The sequence below is a fragment of the Monodon monoceros genome, unplaced genomic scaffold (genome assembly GCF_005190385.1).
Source record: "Monodon monoceros isolate NGI ecotype Baffin Bay Population unplaced genomic scaffold, NGI_Narwhal_1 Super_Scaffold_16, whole genome shotgun sequence".
Classification (NCBI taxonomy): Eukaryota; Metazoa; Chordata; class Mammalia; order Artiodactyla; family Monodontidae; genus Monodon; species Monodon monoceros.
The window spans coordinates 62,649,240-62,664,950 of record NW_021703772.1 but is presented as its reverse complement, the minus strand read 5'-3'; the positions used below and the strand labels follow the sequence as shown (position 1 = coordinate 62,664,950).

Genomic DNA, 15,711 nt, shown 5'->3' with positions numbered 1-15,711 from the left:
ATAAAGCCTTTAATCTTAAGAATATAATTTACTGATTTAGTCATTTATTTACAAAATTGATGGAAATTGTTAACAAGCAGTTAATTAATTTAAGTCACCTGATTACCACAGTTAATTAACCACACTGACTTAATCTTCTTTGAAAACATCAACTAATCATTTCCCAGGTGTCAAGGGGTAAATCGTTAAATAAAAAATAAACCTCTGTCCTCCTCTTCAAGGGAGATTTCTTGCGTGTGTTTTCTTTGCAGATTCCAATCTAGCAACAAGCCAAGTTTAGGCAATTTTTTTCCTATATGGCTATACTGAAAGAGCTTCCATCTTTCCAGTTTTTTCCTCCATACAATAAGGGGAGACCAGCCTTGCAAACTTACCATTCACCCATGTCATTTTGAATTACTTCAGAAATGAGCTAGAAACACTTCCTGAATTAAAATGAACAAATGAAAGGCAGAAATTGAGGCTTTCATGTGGGAAAGTGAGTTTTCAGAAAAAGAACTTAGAAACTTTATTTGGAGGGTGTGACTACAAAGGAATAGCATAAGGGAATCGAGGGAGTGGGGGGTTATTGAACTGTTCTAATCCCAATTGCGGTGCTGGTTACATGAATATATACACGTAAGAAAATTTATAGAACTATACACACACCATTTTAGTCTACGTTAAATTTTTTTTTTTTTTTTTTTTTTTTTTCGGTACGGGGGCCTCTCTCTCACTGTTGTGGCCTCTCCCGTTGCGGAGCACAGGCTCCGGACGCGCAGGCTCAGCGGCCATGGCTCACAGGCCCAGCCACTCCGCGGCATGTGGGATCTTCCCAGACCGGGGCACGAACGCGTGTCCCCTGCATCGGCAGGCGGGCTCTCAACCACTGCGCCACCAGGGAAGCCCGACGTTAATTTTTTAAATAATAAAATAAAGCACTTCATTAAGGCTAATATTCAAGCCCACCCGTATGAAAGCTGTAAAATCTTATTCCCTTTTACACAGATAGAAAAATTAAGGCCAATTACTTGCCCCCCACCTCGAAAAAAGTGGAGGAGGTAGGGAGACTAAGGAAACCAACCCTGTTAGAGAAAATCAGAAAGAATCCATCCTATGTGTCTTGTGTCAGTCCACTTCTCAATTAGTATATCCACTGCTTCTTGGCAAGAAAATAGAACCAGTTGTCTTTGATCTACCAGTGCAACCCCAGTGCAAGAAGGCCCTGAAGGGAACCAAAGCCCCAGGTCACAGTGACAAACCACACTTGGACCTCCTAGAGAAAAAGAGGGCTAAAGGGCCTCAATCAAATACCGTTCCTCTTCCCTTCACTTTCTCATTCCTTCAATCAAAGCAAAATGCTTGAAAAATAAATCTGGATTACAGTGGGATTTTGTTGCACATATTCACAATGAGCAACGACTATTAAAGACCTCTTTGATTTCCCTTACAGGGAAGTGAAAGTGTTCAATACACTATGCATCCTTCTTAGCTCAAGTCCCATGTTCTCTCCTGTCTGCCCTGCTGGGTTTAATTATTTACAGCAAGAAGCATCTAATTTTTGCTGTCTCCGAGTTAGTACATTCAATTTTTAAACCACGCATTTTGTTTTTCACTAGAATCTTGGCTTCCAGTGATTACTTAGCAAATTCTTTCAACACCTCGCTGCACCAAATATTAGGGGAGAAGTAAATTTTTATGCCAGAAGTGAACTGGAAAAATAATTCAAAGTGGTGGTACATAAAAATTAACCATTTAGCAACAGATTTGGGAAATGTGTGGATTTCACTTTATTCATTTGCAAACTGTTTTTTTTATTGCATACTAACTAAGGAAGAACACTGGATTTCCTATCAATAGTCATCATTATGGTCTAGAAAAATTATAACTTCCATTTACACTAAATCCAAAAGCTTCCTCTCAACCTTACCTGATGCCGATGAATCCCGAAGGAATGATTGACAGAGTGCTGCAACTTTGTTGCTTTTAGGATCAACCTTTCCTTTTGTTCTAACAATCGTATTTCAGCTAAGCTAATTAGAGGAAGGAGAGCCTTACTAGAAAGTAAGAAGTGCTATCTTTGACATCCTTTTGACAGATTCACAGCAGAAGCTCCCTATAATGTCACCCTAAGGAAAAAGCACAAGCAATAATATCTTTTTTCCCCAGAAAAGCTGATTTAGGCAAAATAATTAGGAGATGAGGTTGGCTCCCTTTCAGGACTCACCTTCTGGTGCCTTCTTCCCTTCTTTCGCACCACCACCGCATCAAACCATCAGCTTTGCGTCTCGTTCTTTCTGAACCTCACGCTGACAAATGTTTACTGTGCGTTATTATCTCAACGAACTACTTTACCAGACGGGGTAAACATGTCTCACTTTAACCAGAGTTTCGGGGGGAAGAGTGTCTTACTCTAAAGAACTGGCTCTAATGGTGATGGAGCAGACATCTTTGGCCAGGGTGAGAGATGCTTTGGAGCCAAGAGATGTTCCAGCACTTCCAGCCCTTCTCGCCCTTCCGGCCCACAGGCAAACGCCTTCCCCATCTCTATACGATTAAACTTCTCAGCTGTAAAGAGTCTCAGTTCTCATTTGGTTGTTCATTACTTTCTTCTAGGACTTTGAATACGAGAACTTAGTAGGAATTTTTCCATCAGTATTAAGCAACAGCAGACTTTAAAAATCTGTACATCACCGCCATCCCGAAGAGGAAGTTAGAATAGAACTCTCTGATTGGGGAAGGGTCTTCTGAATTAAAAGATGTGTAACTATAGAGAAGAGGACATTCCTAGATAAAGGAATGGTAGTATAGGAGAAAGTCAGCAAGCAGGAATCAGCCAGTACCAAAAGAGTATAGAGGGAAAACTAGGTTAAAATGGAAATGTACTCTTCAAGAGTAAGCTGTTTTGGATAGGCCCATGTGGCAGGAATCTCTCTGTCCTCTGTTGTACCCAGTTACACATGCCAAAGCATGATATGGTCTCCATCGACATGTAATGAATGAACGAATGAATGACTGCCAAAAGTAGCACAAAAATGTCCAAGAGTTGAGTTGCAAAGGTACCAGCTTCTGAAATGAGGTCACCTGATCATAATATGAGCCATTAAATGAGGGTTTGTTTGATTGATACAGAGGCGCTATCTTGCACTTGCTCCTACTTACCCACAGTGATAACACATAAGATTAAGGACTCTGGGTTCAAATCTTGGTTCCACCACTTAATAACTAGACGGCTGTGGGCAAATGACCTCACCTGTCTTTGCCTTGCTCCTTTATCCATAAAGCTCAAACTGTTAATAAAGAAGTGGGTAAAATTACGCCTGTAAAACGCTTAGGACTGTATCAGGCACATAGAAAGCACTCAAATTTTTTAGCAGTAGTTATGTCAGGTCATTCTCCCAACTTCTTCACCCATACATGCATGTCACTGAGTCATTCCTCTGCCTCTAACCTATTTGGTCACGGTTGCATTATGAAGTTATCAAAAGAATGGGGTCTAAGGACTTCCCTGGTGGTCCAGTGGTTAAGAATCCACCTTCCATTGTAGGGGACATGGGTTCGATCCCTGGTCAGGGAACTAAGATCCCACATGTCGTGGGGCAACTAAGCCCGCACGCCACAACTAGAGAGCCCATGTGCTGCAACGAAAGATCCCACATGCTGCAACTAAGACCTGACACAGCCAAATTAAAAAAAAAAAAAAAAAAAGAATGGGGTCTAAAGTGAGAAAGATTGTGCCTAGGGACAAGCAGCCACAGGCATTTTTCAGCAGTCTGGCCCTCTTCGGTTGGGCCCATTTTTTGGTTCATTCATCAGGAACAAGACCCATGAATGTCCTGACTTGACATGTGATGTTCTTTCCTCCATAGACTACGCCGCCTCCCCAAGTTTAGAAACCACTCCCCTCTTCAAAGAGGGCCTTTTGTCTGATCAAGGCTGTTTTCACTGTGCCACAGTCTCAGACAGATTTCTTTTGTGTTCTGTTTAAACACAGAATGACAGTCCACTAACATAAAGTCTAAAAACTTTGGCTTATCTTTTTGTAAAAGCAACTGTACCAAATCTGTCCCTAAAATAGCCCCATTCTGTATGTACAGGGGATCCTCACAGGGTAACCAAGTGTCTGGGGTGGAAGTTAAAAAGGCTGATGCAGAATCCGCTACTATCAAATGCACTGGGATCCATCAGTAGTTGGGGGGCAGTGAGGCAGAGGAAGGGGGAGAGTCAAATGGAGAGAAACAGCGTTGCTAAGCCACTTGTTTTGATAGAGACAGCAATTTTCTTTTTTCCCCATCAGGACCTTGATGGGGCCTCCAGGAGCCCGGCAGAATTAAGGGCTGGCAATACCAAGGACATGGTGATGAGCTTAGGCTGCCCTTCTTGGTTTTAGCACTCATGGTGACATCTATCCATCATTCATTCAACTTATATGTATTTAGTTAGCCCTATTATGGACACTAGGGATAAGTCAATGAATAAGACAGAAAAATGCCTGCCCTCTTGGAATTCATATCTTAGGGAAGGGACAACAAAGTAAATTAAAAAAAACAAATAAATTATGTCCATCATGTCAGAGGGTGTTAAGTGCAATGAAGAAAGTAAGAGGAAAAAATCAGAGAAGGTGACACTGAGAAAGTGACATATAAGCAGTGACCTATCGAAGGTGAGGGACAAGTCATACACAGTCTGAGGCAAGAATGTTCAGGAAGAGAGAAAGCCTGTATGAAGGCCTTAAGGTGCTCACTGCGTTGGAGAAAAAGCAAGAATATCATTGCACCTAGAGCAACGTGAGTGGGAGAGAGAAGGAGATAGTTCAGGGAGGTGATGTGCAGGCCAGATGGTTAGGGTCTACTTGGACATTGACTCTTTATGAGCTGGGAAGCAATGATAGACAGGTAGATGAGGAGATGTACCACCCAGATTCCCCTTCAAGGAAGGACCAGCTGCAGGGAAGGACTTTTACCTACACTGAGCTCCTCTGAGGTCCATCTCAGTTGTAGAATAAGGTACCTTGCCAGGGCAGGCCACATCTAGCAACTGAGGAAGGCCATTTCAGCCTGACACATAGAACACTCTCTCTGCCAACTGTAGCTCCAGAACTCCCCACTGGGTCAAGCAAGGCCTTGTCACAGTTCAGTTTCTTCCTCTGCCTATTTCTGCTTCCTCCCCTTCCCTTCACAGACACTGATCTTACTAAATATCTTGCATTCCAAACTCCATCTCAGCGCCTGTTTCTGGAAAACCCACCTAGTGTGTGACAAAAGCCACTGGAGCTTTTGAGCAGAGGAGTGACAGGATCTGACTGGTTTCTAAAAGGGGGTTGAGAGTTGACAGAAGGGGGACAGAAGGGAAGCAGGTGATCAGTAGGGAAGCTATTGCAATAATCCAGGTAAGACGTGACCATGACTTGGATCAATGCAGTAGTGGTAAAGACGAAAAGTGGTTGGATTCTACATATATTCTGATGATCGAAACAATGGGATTGTCTGACGTATTGGATGTGAGGTATAAAAGAAAAAGAGGAGTCACAGCAGAGTCCAAGGTTTGGAGTCTGAACAAGGATGGAGAAGTCACTTACTAATATGGGGAAATCTATGGAGAAAGCAGGTTTGGGGCATTAGTGGAGATCAGGAGTTCAGTTTTTGGACATAAGTCTGAAATGACTATTGCACAACCAGGTAGATATACCAAATAAGCAGTTGGACATATAGGACTAGAGTTTAGGGTAGGGTCTGGATTACACTCATAAATTTGTAAGTTGTCTGCATACAGATGGTATTTAAAGAGACAGGATGAGGCAACCAAAGTAATGTAGATAGAGATGAAAAGTAATCAGGAAGATGGATGAGAACAAGCATGAGATACCAAGGAGAGGCCAGCAAGGAAGGAAGGAAACTAGGAGAATGTGGTTTCATGGAGGAAGGCAGGACACACTGTGTGCAGCGTCACTAATCAGCTAAACAAGATGAGAGCTGAGAATGGATCTTTGGATTTAACAACATGGAGGTCATCGGTGACCTTGGCCAAAGAAATACCTGTCAAGGGGGTGGGGGGACTTGAATGGCATGGATTTGAGAACAACTGACGCGAAACTACAGTGGATAAAGACAAATCTGCCTGGTGGTCCCAGTGGTTGGGACTCTGTGCCCTCACTGCCAAGGGTCTGGGCTCAGTCCCTGGTTGGGGAGCTGGGATTTTGCAAGCTGTGTGGCACAGCCAAAAAAAAAAAAAAAAGACAAATCTGCCAAGGGATTTTTGCCAAGAAACAGAGAAAATAGGTGGCAGCAAGAAGGAATGTGGGGAAAAGAAGATTTCATGAAAGGAGACAAATGGTGAGAGGTGAGAGAGAATGTGATCTAGAACATGAATGAACTGGTTGCACTACAGAGCATGGAAAGTTCATCCAGAGTAACAGGAGGAAAGACAAAATACACAGGCTGAAGTTCAAGTGATGATGGTTGAACTATGGGCGTTTGTGGAGTTCTGTTGATTGCTTCTATTTTCACGTTTATAAGAAGCAACGTTGTCTGAGCAGGTGGTGTTGGATGGAGGTTTGAGAAAAGAGGACCAGACTGCTGAGGGTGGAGGCAAGGAAGTGATGCTAACGATGGGCCATAAAATATAAGCTGAGGAAGTGAATAACTGAGGAATTTGAAGGGCAGTGAAGAGGTGGCAGGAGCAATGGACTATAAGTACCAGTGGGATCAACAAAGAGTTGGGCTTAGGATATAAAGTGAATGAGCTACAAGGTTTTCCAATACTCCCATACCAAACATAGACGGCTGCTTTAGATTCCAATGAGTTCTGCCAGGGATTCTCTTGAGATGACTCCCTGACTTGGGTGGAAAAGGGTAAGAAGACCTCCAACAGTAGTTGGAAGTAGTAGCTCAAAGAATCTCAGGTTCTTAGAGTGGGAGGAAGGGCATCAAGGGTGTCCAGGGAAAGAACAAAGAATCTAATTAAGACACAAATAGTAGCTACAGGAAGGGACTGTCATGTTGGCCAGGAAAGGAGAGCGCCAGGAATGGGGGCAGTACTTCATATCACCCTCAGATATAAAAGAGTAGTTTTCCTCATTACTGTAACTACCTTGTAACATCCCCACCCAAAAGAAAGAACAGATTTAACAGAGTATACTTCACTGCTACTGGAAGGAATTTGCCATGGCAAATTAGTTTCAGTTTACAAAACTAAAATCAGACAGGTTACCCAGATCAGTTGTTCCCAAACTGGCTGACTCTCAGAATTACTTAACAAAACAGATTCCATACTTCTAATTTAGTAAGTGTGGGTTTTGGCCTAAGAATCTACATACCGTTTAAAACTCCCCATGTGATTTTGATGATATGCCAAATGTAGGAAGCTAGGTGATTTCCATCTAGGGACCCTAGAGATTATAGCATTCTATAAATCGTGATGAAATAATGCTTTTGAAAACATAGCTGAAATCTTCTCAAAGTTGAATTGTTCTTAGATAGGATCAAGAAAACATGTAGCCCCATTTGTCCTGGCAGCTATAATATAACAATATGGGAAGCCAGGCTGAAAACAAAGCTGAAACCTAGAGGGGAGTAGAGTCAAGAAAAATACAAAGAGAGAGAACTGGAGCCATGACTGCACCTCACCTGAACCCCACTATGACTCAGAAGTTTTTACTTACATGAGCCAATAAATACCCTTAATTGTTTAAGCCAATTTGAGGTGGGTTTTCTGTTTCTTGCAACAAAAAGTATCCTCCACACCCTTCCCACATCAAAATCAAACCTGTGTGGAAGTACACACTAGCATTTTCTCCTCCCCTTTAGTGAGATTAAAAGGTAGGTAAGATTGACATATGAAAAAGATTTCTATCCTTAAATTCAATTTTATTTGAGGATTTCCCTATTGAAATAATGAGTTTTGATTTTTCAGCCTTTACTGAGAAAAACTTCTCCTTGTTAATGAGATTAAAAACCAAAGAACTGGACCCAAGGTGACAAGCAAATCTCTGACACTATAAGACAGGATGTTTTTATATGAGAATCCAAGAAAGTCTAGCATAACAGAATTGTAGCTGCTGTCTTCTTCCCCTTTATTGGGTTTCCTCAACACCCGCTGGACACTCAAAAGTAGGTATGCTATTACTTAATGTGAATCAGTGAGTAAAGGCTTATTTTAAAAGTTACTAAGAATCTGCATGAGGCTGATGGTACATAAACTTAAAGGAGACCTCTGGTATTGCTTCCAAACTTGGAATCTCAAGATCTGGACGATAAACAAGCCATTGTATCCATGGTAACAGTGGCTTAACTTTTCAATGCACAGAATGGTAATTACATTTCCTGCTTTCATTCATTTCTCACTGTTTCCAATAACCTTGGGGGTTGGGCATGACCTGAGGGCTAATGACGAAAAGCATAGAGATTTTAACATGAAACTTCACATTGTCTAATCTGTCATTTTCTTGAAGAGACTTATATTTCCAGGAAACTGATGTTTCCAGTTTCTTGGTACATGATATTAGAAATAAGACTTAAAGACCAGCAAAATAACCATCGGCATAGAGTGCAAATGTTTGGCATTTCTGAATTAATCCAGTGAAGTGTGAAAGACAACTATTCTACCATTTATAGAAGAAGACCCTAGGGTATATGCTAAGGACTCTTAGATTTGCACCAAGGTGCATTTTGTCTCCATAGAAGCATCTTAATATGTCTCCAAACCCTTCTTCTCTCTTCTTTCTCTCTACCTCTTTCTCACAGCCAAGGTCTAGTGCCTGGAAAAGGGACAACATCTTGGGAATAAAAACAAATGAAGTAAGTTGGAAAAGGAGCAAGGACCTAGGACTCACTGAAAAATGAAATCCTACAATGCACTCAAGAGCTCCTTGCTTTGATCTCTCGGCTCATTTTCTAGAACATTCCTGTCCATCACAAATTTCTGCTCCAAATAAGAATCCTTTAGGCTACAAGCAAATCTTCTAGTTGCAACATGACCACACGAACACAGCACCATGTCTTTTGCCTTAAATGTTTCCAATACTTTTCCCCCTTCAATTATTGAGTTACCCCAGGACTGCCTGCTCTTGAGAAATTTCTACAGCCTTTTCAGGTCTGTCTTCATACATAACGTGGAAAAATGGTTTTATCTGATAAGCTGTTCTAGACGCATGTTGTTTTTGCAGCCCTACATCTGTTCACAATTCTCCTGGGAGCCTTACCCAATTTTCCCTCTGGGGTCTAGCCTTAGTCTATGACTTCAGGGACCAAGCATGTGACTCAAGTCTAAGCTATAGGCACACTTCACATCCCTGGATACAGCGATTGGTTCTCCGATAAGCTTAGGACCTAAGCAGAGCCCCTGAAATGCAACTGAGACTTTTGCAGAGAACAATTAAGACAAAAACTCTTGCTCTTTCCCATTGGACATGACATGAAAGGATGTGGCTCCAGAAGCCATTAACAGCCATCTTATAACACCAGAGAAAAACACGCTAGAGAACAGAGTCATCTCAGAGCCAGAAAATAGAAAGAGAATCCAGATCAGCATGACATATGCTGAGCCCCCATTTGTACTAGGTTGAACCAAGTGAAATTGCCATATTTGACTATTTCTGACCTAGAAAAACAGCAATCCCATATGGTTCAACCTAACGGCTCTATCTTTTCAATTACGTATTTCAATAAACTTCCCTTTTGGCTTCAAGCAGTTTAACTTAGGTTTCTGTCATTCACAAACGTGAGAATTTAGACTACTATGTAAAGTTGTTGTAGTCACTAAAGCGCTATATCAAACATGCCCAGGAATATCACTCAAAGGATCAGTTGTATTAAAAAAATAAAAATAAAAAAAGGATACCAAGATACAATATCTTCTCCTCAAGTTTGGAAAAAGTTAGATTCTTGAAGAAGGCAGTAATGATGGATAGAAGAATATATGAGACCTCACAGTCTAAAGAACACTTCACACGCATCTCAGTTAATTGGCATAGCCACCCTATCAGGTAGACATGTGCCTGTTTTACAGATAAAACCAATCCAGAGCAGTTGAGTACACTGTAATGAATTTCCCAGATAGCAAATGGCAGGGGCAAGTTTCAAACCCAGATCCCCTAACCCCAAAATCTCACACTCTTCCTACTTTGTCTCACAATGCTAACTAAGACTGTCAAGAAATCAATTAGGAAACATTTGCACAGACCCCTATAGAAACATGGGGAGCATCAAAGAAATGTCTCTGAAATTTCAAAACATCTACCAACCTGATCATTCTAAAGAAGCAGCCCAAAACACTGAGGCTGGAACATGTCAAACCTTTCTAATATTGGTGAGATCATAGCCAGAGTTATTAGGAACTAGAGAATGACGATCTCAGAATCTTAAAGGCAAAGTAGCAGACCATTTTAATTGTGAAACCTAGATTTTTTCAGTTCTCATCCTCCTTAACCTTTCTGTAGTGTTGATACTGCTGACTCACGAGCACACTGTGGATACTTATTAATAAATGTTTGTGGAATGCCACAGTGGTGACAGTTTTTTTTAATTCCTCAAGATCACGAAGTTAATAGAATATGATATAACTATTTGAGTTATACCAACTCTTTTCAATTCAACAAACTGCTGTAAGCACCTCAACTTTCTACATACCTTGTTCTAGCTACTAGGACTTAGCAGAAACCCCAAAGACAACATTGCAATGTGCTTCTAGTCACATGGGAAATACATTGAAGTTCTTGATATCATTATTTTAAAATGATTTTTTTAATTTTTAATTTACATTTTTTGAAACCTGTCAGTGTTCTTAGAGCACATGACTAAAGAACATGGACAGTGATTAACCATGACCAAATAATTACCTTGAATAAGACTAAAAATCTAGTCATGTAGCAGCCTTCACTACAAAACCCAGAGACCTTCAGGAATACGCTCTGATGGCCCAAGGTTTTGAAAAATGGATCCAGAGGCAGAGACTTTGGGAGTTGGGGTGCTGACATGGCATAAGTTCTGGACCAAGCTAAAAACACATGGTTATCATAAGATTCAGCTTAGGCCTGAGACAGGTGACCCAGCCAACTGAAGATTCGCCAAGATCAAATCTCTTCATCATACTTTGCCTCATCTGATAAGTCAGGATCAACAAAAAAGGAATCTAGAAATTTCCTCAACCTGGGGACATTTAGAGGACATGTCTCTAAAAAAGGTCCTGTAGAATGAGGAGAGGAGACTCAGGTTCAGATCCTGGCTCTATCACAGGTCATATGCCCTTAGGCAAGGCACTTAATTCCCCACCCTTTCACTCCCTTTCAGTCTCCCTCCAGGGTTTAGTTACTTATCTATAAAATAATGCAAGACCAGTTGATATCTAAGGTTATTAAAGTTTCTATTAAAACAGGACAAGCACACTGTTGAAGGGAGTTTAAGGAGAAGCCCCAAAGACTGGCAAGGAAGAACTTCAATTAGAGAAAGAGAAGCCAACTGCTGTGAAATAAGAGCAGAAGCAGGTATCAGAGATGTGATGGAACCAAAATGTTGCCTGTTTGTTGTTGGCCACACAACCCTTTTAACCATATAAACTGCACCCAAAGATGTAATTGTCATAAAAGCTGATACTATTAAGGGCACAACCAAACTTCTGTTGGATGAAAGAATATCATTGTCCTGAGAATCAATACCATTTTCTCAAAAAACTTCAAATCACATCCTGGAATCTGGGAATTCCTCAAAGAAATGTTAAATGGAAAATGCTTAAAGACTTTCCTATGTGCATTTGGAAATTAGAAATATGAGTAGTAAGCAAAAAAAAAAGTAACATTTATTGTTGATCAATATAATAAAAAGAGCTGCTAGTTTATTTATGAAAACTGTCTACCATGCCTTACACCACACTAAGCACATTTATCTCTTTATGTTCGTAAAATGTCATGGAACAGATTCTCTCATTAGCATACCAATTTTACAGATAAGCAATCTGAGCCATGCAAAGTTAAATGACTTCCCCAAGGTCACACAGCTAGAAAGTAGTGAAGCCATTGATGGAGTTCAGGCCCTCCCACATTTTTTTTTTCTTAAACAGCATTATACAAAATAGAGGACAATGCAAATAATTTTTAGCTACAGATATGTGATATTTTTTGAAAGACTAACTATGACACTCTTTCCAACTTCTAATGATACAAAGTTTGTAGTAAGATCTTACCTGAAATATTTTATGCTAAAATAAGGGCATTTACACTGTCATCATACTTTACTTCATCTAAATCAAAACTCAATACAACAGGAATCTAGAAATCTTCTTAAACACCCAGGTTGAGGACATTCAGAGGACATGTATGTAAAAATGATCAAGGAGGACTGGGAGTGAGGATAGTAGGATTCAGGTGATAGAAACCAGAAAAGAGTTTCTGAAAATATCTAGTTATGAGCAGTAAGCAGATTTTACATTATGTGGCAAAAACTTGCAAAATGCCCCTCAGCTTCCTTAGTAACTTCACACGGGGACAGTAACTTAGGGGGCATGACATTTTTGGTACAAAAGAGATAGAGAGCCACATACAGTAGGAGTTAAATTATAGCCTCTGGAGTCAGAATCTCTTGGATTTGCCTCACAGCTCTGTGATTTCCTAGCAGCATGACCTTGGGCAAGTTAATTGCTCTATGCCTCCATTTCCCATCTGTAAAACTGAAATAGTAAGAGTACTTACTTCAAAGGGGTATGGTAGAGATTAAATGTCAAGAAGTGTAAAATACTTAGAACAGGGCCTGCCACATATATAAGTATATGATATGTTACTATTACTATACATATTATTATGTTATTATTATTATAGAATGAAAGATGGATGGGTCTAAACTACCAAGAAGAGTAAGTACAGGTTATTTGGTGACTAAACCATCAATCCAGGGAAGAGAATATCTGTTTTGGTTATATGCGGACAACCCAGATGTATCCCAGTTGAATCCGGACAACATTTCCTTTTGCCAGGCACTGACAGGAACATACAGTAAATCCTATGGCTATATTTAGGACACGAGATATATATAACCCTAAGCACTGCAGTAAACCCTCCACAATAATAATAAATCCTCTTTCTGTGTTACCAACAGTGAGAAAAGGTGTTCAAAGTTAGAATTATTGACGTTCTCCCCCTGCCTCCCCTCCTTTTCCAAAGACTTTTACACAACCAGTGGGGTTTGTTGGCGTTTCCAAACTTCTTCCCAGGAAGTCTGCAATGGGTACTGCTAGGAGTTGCTGTATAATTACTTAGTTGATTCCTTCTAAGGAGCTTACGCTAAGAATTGAGGAAAGAAAGCAGATTAACCATTTGAATACACGCCACGGCCCATCCACAAGCCCTCCCCTCTCTCCGTCATCAATGGGGGCTTCTGCAGTCCCCACCCGTCAATCCCAATACGTGATCCAGGGAAATCAATTTATTGCTTTGGCTAATCCTACAACAATAGGGGTTTCATTTTCATTGTAGGGCAATTAAGTTGTCCGAGCAGGAGGGGAAGGGGGGGGTCTCCCATCCCCACAGACAGATTAGTCCCCGTGGAGGCAGCAGAGTTCGCTCTGTCTGTCTGGCGGTCGGTCACACGCAGCTCTTGGCTGCTACCTAGCAACGCAAAGCCAGGGAGAGAGCTCGCTGCTTCCCCTGCCTCCTCGCCCTTCCCATTCATCCCTAGCTTTCTCTCTCTTGCCCTCTCTCCCTCTCTCTCTCCCTCTCCCTCTCTCTCCCCGCTCTCTCTTTCCCCTCCTTCTCTCCCTTTTACTCTCTACTTGCTTGTCTTCTCTCCTTTTCATCTTACTATTTTTATTCTCTCCACTACTTGCTCCTCCTCTTTCCCTCGCCTGTTTCTGTAAAAAAACGAAAACTCCCCGACGACTTGAGAGAAGTTTACAGCTCTTCATAGCAGAAACTTTCTCCATTCGAGCCCTTAAAACTCTGGCCGCGCAGACGGGCCCATTCATCAACACAAAAGCCCCCCCCCCTCCCAGGTGGAAAGGGAAACCCTTCAAGAAAACGCTGCAGCACATCAGCCGCTCTCTCGACCAATCCCACCTCCCGGCCTTATCTTGGCTCGTAAATGATCTTTATCGAAATACGGTCTCTTGGGGGTCACGGCGAGACCAAGTTTCGCTGCTGAAGAGAGGCGGGGTGCTCGAGCCCGCAGCATGGGCGCGCGAAGGGACTCACGGGCCGGGCGCTGCAGGTGGAAAACTGCGCACCGAGCAGCGCCAAGGACCGCTCGGCCCCGGAGAGAGTAAACCAGCGGGGGGAGCAGGCTGCGGACTCGCGGGGAGAACCGCAAAGTGCCTTCCAGAAGGGTTGGGACAAACCCCGATGGGAACAAAGGCGGGGTCCCCGTGGGGTGCGCTGTCACCGAAACCGGAGGGGCTGCTTTCTCAAGTTTGCGACAGCTCACTTCCCGGGCGGGCGAAAGAGGGGCGCTCCCGCTCTGCCAGCGCTGGGCAACCTGAGCGCCCCAGGGGGAGCGGCCGCGCCGCCGCCCGCTCCTGGCCTCTGCCGGCCGCGGTCCCCTCCGCCTGTCCGCGGACCCGACCCTGCCCCAGGCGGGGAAGTCCGGCGGTCCGCGCGGAACTCCGGCCGGTGAGCTCTTACCTCGGCCCCTGGCCGGCGCCAGGCAGGCGGCGAAAGCCAGCAGCAGCGTGCACGCCGCCGACGCCCTGCGCTCCATCCCCGCGACGGTCCGGGTCCCCGGCCTCGCCGTTCCTTCCCCGGGAGGTGGGCGCGCGTCGCACTCAGCACTGCAGCGCCTCCGCTGGAGAGCGCTCCTTCAGGCCCGCACCTCGGCGGGCTCCCAGTGGCAGAAAGCCGGGCCCCGCGCCCGAGGCATCCCGTTTTCTACCCGCGCCAGTCCCCACCCTCCAGACAGTGCATAAAGCCCTTTAGACCCGCCCGCCCCGGAACTAGCATGCGGGAATCCCGCGGGGCAGGCCCCCTGCCGCCCGGCCCGCCCCCTGCACTTTGCAGCTCCGAGAGGAGCGGGGACCCGAACACACGCGTGCACACTCACGCATGCACTCCTACAGAAACAGCCTCGCGCACACAGAGGCACATACTCCTCACACGCAGTCTCATACGCTCCCTCGCGCGCACACACGCACACGTGCACGCACACTTCCCAGGTACACGCGGTCATTCATACGCGCACACACGCCCCTCACAGTCACACACTCACATTGACACACTCACACGCGGGCAGGATTTGCCTCCGCACTGAAGTCCGCTAGGCGGTCCACGCGGATATCTGCCACCTATACAGTTTTTGAAAAGGGGGAAAAAAAATAAGAGAAGGAAGAGAAGGGAAGGGGAAAGAGAAGTAAAGAGGCTGCTGGAGAGGTTTCAGACCATTCTCTAGTCTGCAATCCTCAGGCTCCCTCGGACACCTCGGTTTCCCCCTTAGGGCGCTGAGATGGGGTTTTTACAAGTTATGGGGGGAGTTGGATCAATATTGGGGGCAGGGGGGCGCCTCGGATCCTTGTTTAGTTTTCTTAAGCACCACGTCTACAGGTGTCACAGCCAAATCGCACTTTGTACAAATCTGTCCATTTTGAAGCAAAATTGAAAGAATGGACGTCTTCTCGATGATGCTGGTGCCCCTTTATGTGAGGGAGAAACGTAAGGGGTTCAGAGGGCCCCGCAGTTCCTTTCTTTGGGGCAGCGTTAGCCAGGGTGGCGAGGGCGGGGGGTGGGCGGCCACCAAAAGCACTGTGAGCTAACCTTACAGCTCA

At 43.7% G+C, this 15,711-nt stretch overlaps 1 protein-coding gene across 1 annotated transcript in view; it reads right to left on the bottom strand.

The window, feature by feature from the left end:
* Window positions 1–14,766, bottom strand: part of LRP2 (LDL receptor related protein 2) — a 197,641-nt gene extending 182,875 nt beyond the window's left edge. The window contains exon 1 of the mRNA XM_029225973.1: window positions 14,579–14,766. Within this exon, the coding sequence (XP_029081806.1) occupies window positions 14,579–14,654 (76 nt within the window). The 5' untranslated portion in view covers window positions 14,655–14,766. The remainder of the gene's footprint in view (window positions 1–14,578) is intronic.
* Window positions 14,767–15,711: the final 945 nt, after the last annotated feature.